The 1,539-nt window shown below is 39.8% G+C and overlaps 1 protein-coding gene across 1 annotated transcript; it reads right to left on the reverse strand.

The window, feature by feature from the left end:
- Positions 1-403: 403 nt before the first annotated feature.
- LOC113831755 (non-histone chromosomal protein HMG-17-like) lies at positions 404-709 on the reverse strand. The gene has a single exon (XM_035447075.1). It carries the CDS (start codon positions 707-709, stop codon positions 404-406), a length of 306 nt encoding a protein of 101 aa, XP_035302966.1.
- Positions 710-1,539: the final 830 nt, after the last annotated feature.

Raw genomic sequence — 1,539 nt, forward strand, 5'->3', positions numbered from 1 at the left:
AAAACCAATTTTAGGGGGTCAGGTTCCAACAGGTCTCTGGTTTTAAGGGAGTTAAGTCTATGTTGATGGTTCAGGAGGAAGAGGATATAAAAATGAATTTAGAGTTTTCCCACACAACAATGCATTCTGTGCTGTGGTGGCCACATATATCAACACCAGGATGTCTCTCCTGAGCCAAGAGGAGACTGTCTGAATTGTCAAGGAAAGATGTTTTCCATCAACCATCATCAATCTAGCTTAGGAGACATTTTGTTAGTGACACATGCCCCCCTCAAAAAAAAAAAACAAAAAACAAAAAGCAATGAAGTGTTCTGTGTGCTAACAACATAGCTTAAAAAAAAGTAAAACAAAATTCTGCATTTTTATAAAACTTGATAAAAAATTAGTATTTAAAACTGTGCAGTCAACAGAGGTGCACACTTATCAAAAATGCCACACTTGACTTGACATCTCTAGCACCTTCAGCTTTTTGTGCCTGATCTGTTTTGGTGTCTCCATCTTCTGCAAGATTATTTGCATCCTTGCCAGCATCTGCTTTCCCCTTCTTCCCCTTGGGTACCTTCTCTCCCTTCTTTGCAGGGGCCTTTGTAGGCTTGGGTTCTGGCTTTGGAGGAGCAGACAACCTTGCAGATATTCTCTGTGGCTCGTCCTTCACCGTGGCTTTATATCCTTTAGTATCCCCTTCAGCCTTTTTGGCAGCAGGGGACATCGGCGCAGCGGTGTGCAGGTTTGGTCCACCCAGAGGTCATTCTCGCTGCTTCTTCACACTGCTTCTAGTTTGACTTCTTTCTCTCTTTCTATCCTTTAATTTTATTTTCTTTCCTAATTGCTCCACCTAGTACTTCAAGCACAATATTGAAAAAGAGTGGGGGACATCCCTATCACATAAATTTTTACTAGCCGGTTTTCTAAAAAACAGAGAGAAAAAAAAAACATAAAGTTAGATGGATGGGAAGAGGGAGAGAATCCCGGACAAGTGGAGAGGGGAGGATTGGGGAAACATGATCAGAATATACTGTATGAAAAGAAAATCTTTATTTTCAATTTTTTTATAAAAGGAATACAGAAATTTTGCTGAGTCAGATTCATGCATACACTTGTCTCTGCCCTTAACTGTGGCTACTTCAAGCTTCCACCACTGATATTTCCATGCAGTGCTGGACTATAACCGGGATTTTAAGCTAGCTAATCCCTTTTTGTCAGGATAGTTTATCACAGCAACAGAAATGAAACTAGGACACTACCGACATCAACCTCTTTGCACACTGTCTTATTCTTCATGAAAGCTAAATAAATGATAGCTGCAATTGTTCTCATTATGGATGGTAGTGCTCCCAGAATTCTATGTAATTTTCCTTTTCTCTTGCGTTCATTTCATAATTCGTCAAAGGGACAATCACTTTGTTCTCAACGTTATCCTTCATCCATTTAACAAATATTGTGAGCTACTTTTGTGCCAGACAGTGAGTTAGGTATTGATGGTATACACATATATATCTCCTGCCATGGAGAAGGTTGCCAGAAACACAACAATTCGAA

This window comes from Cricetulus griseus, chromosome 6 (genome assembly GCF_003668045.3).
Source record: "Cricetulus griseus strain 17A/GY chromosome 6, alternate assembly CriGri-PICRH-1.0, whole genome shotgun sequence".
NCBI classification, from domain to species: Eukaryota; Metazoa; Chordata; class Mammalia; order Rodentia; family Cricetidae; genus Cricetulus; species Cricetulus griseus.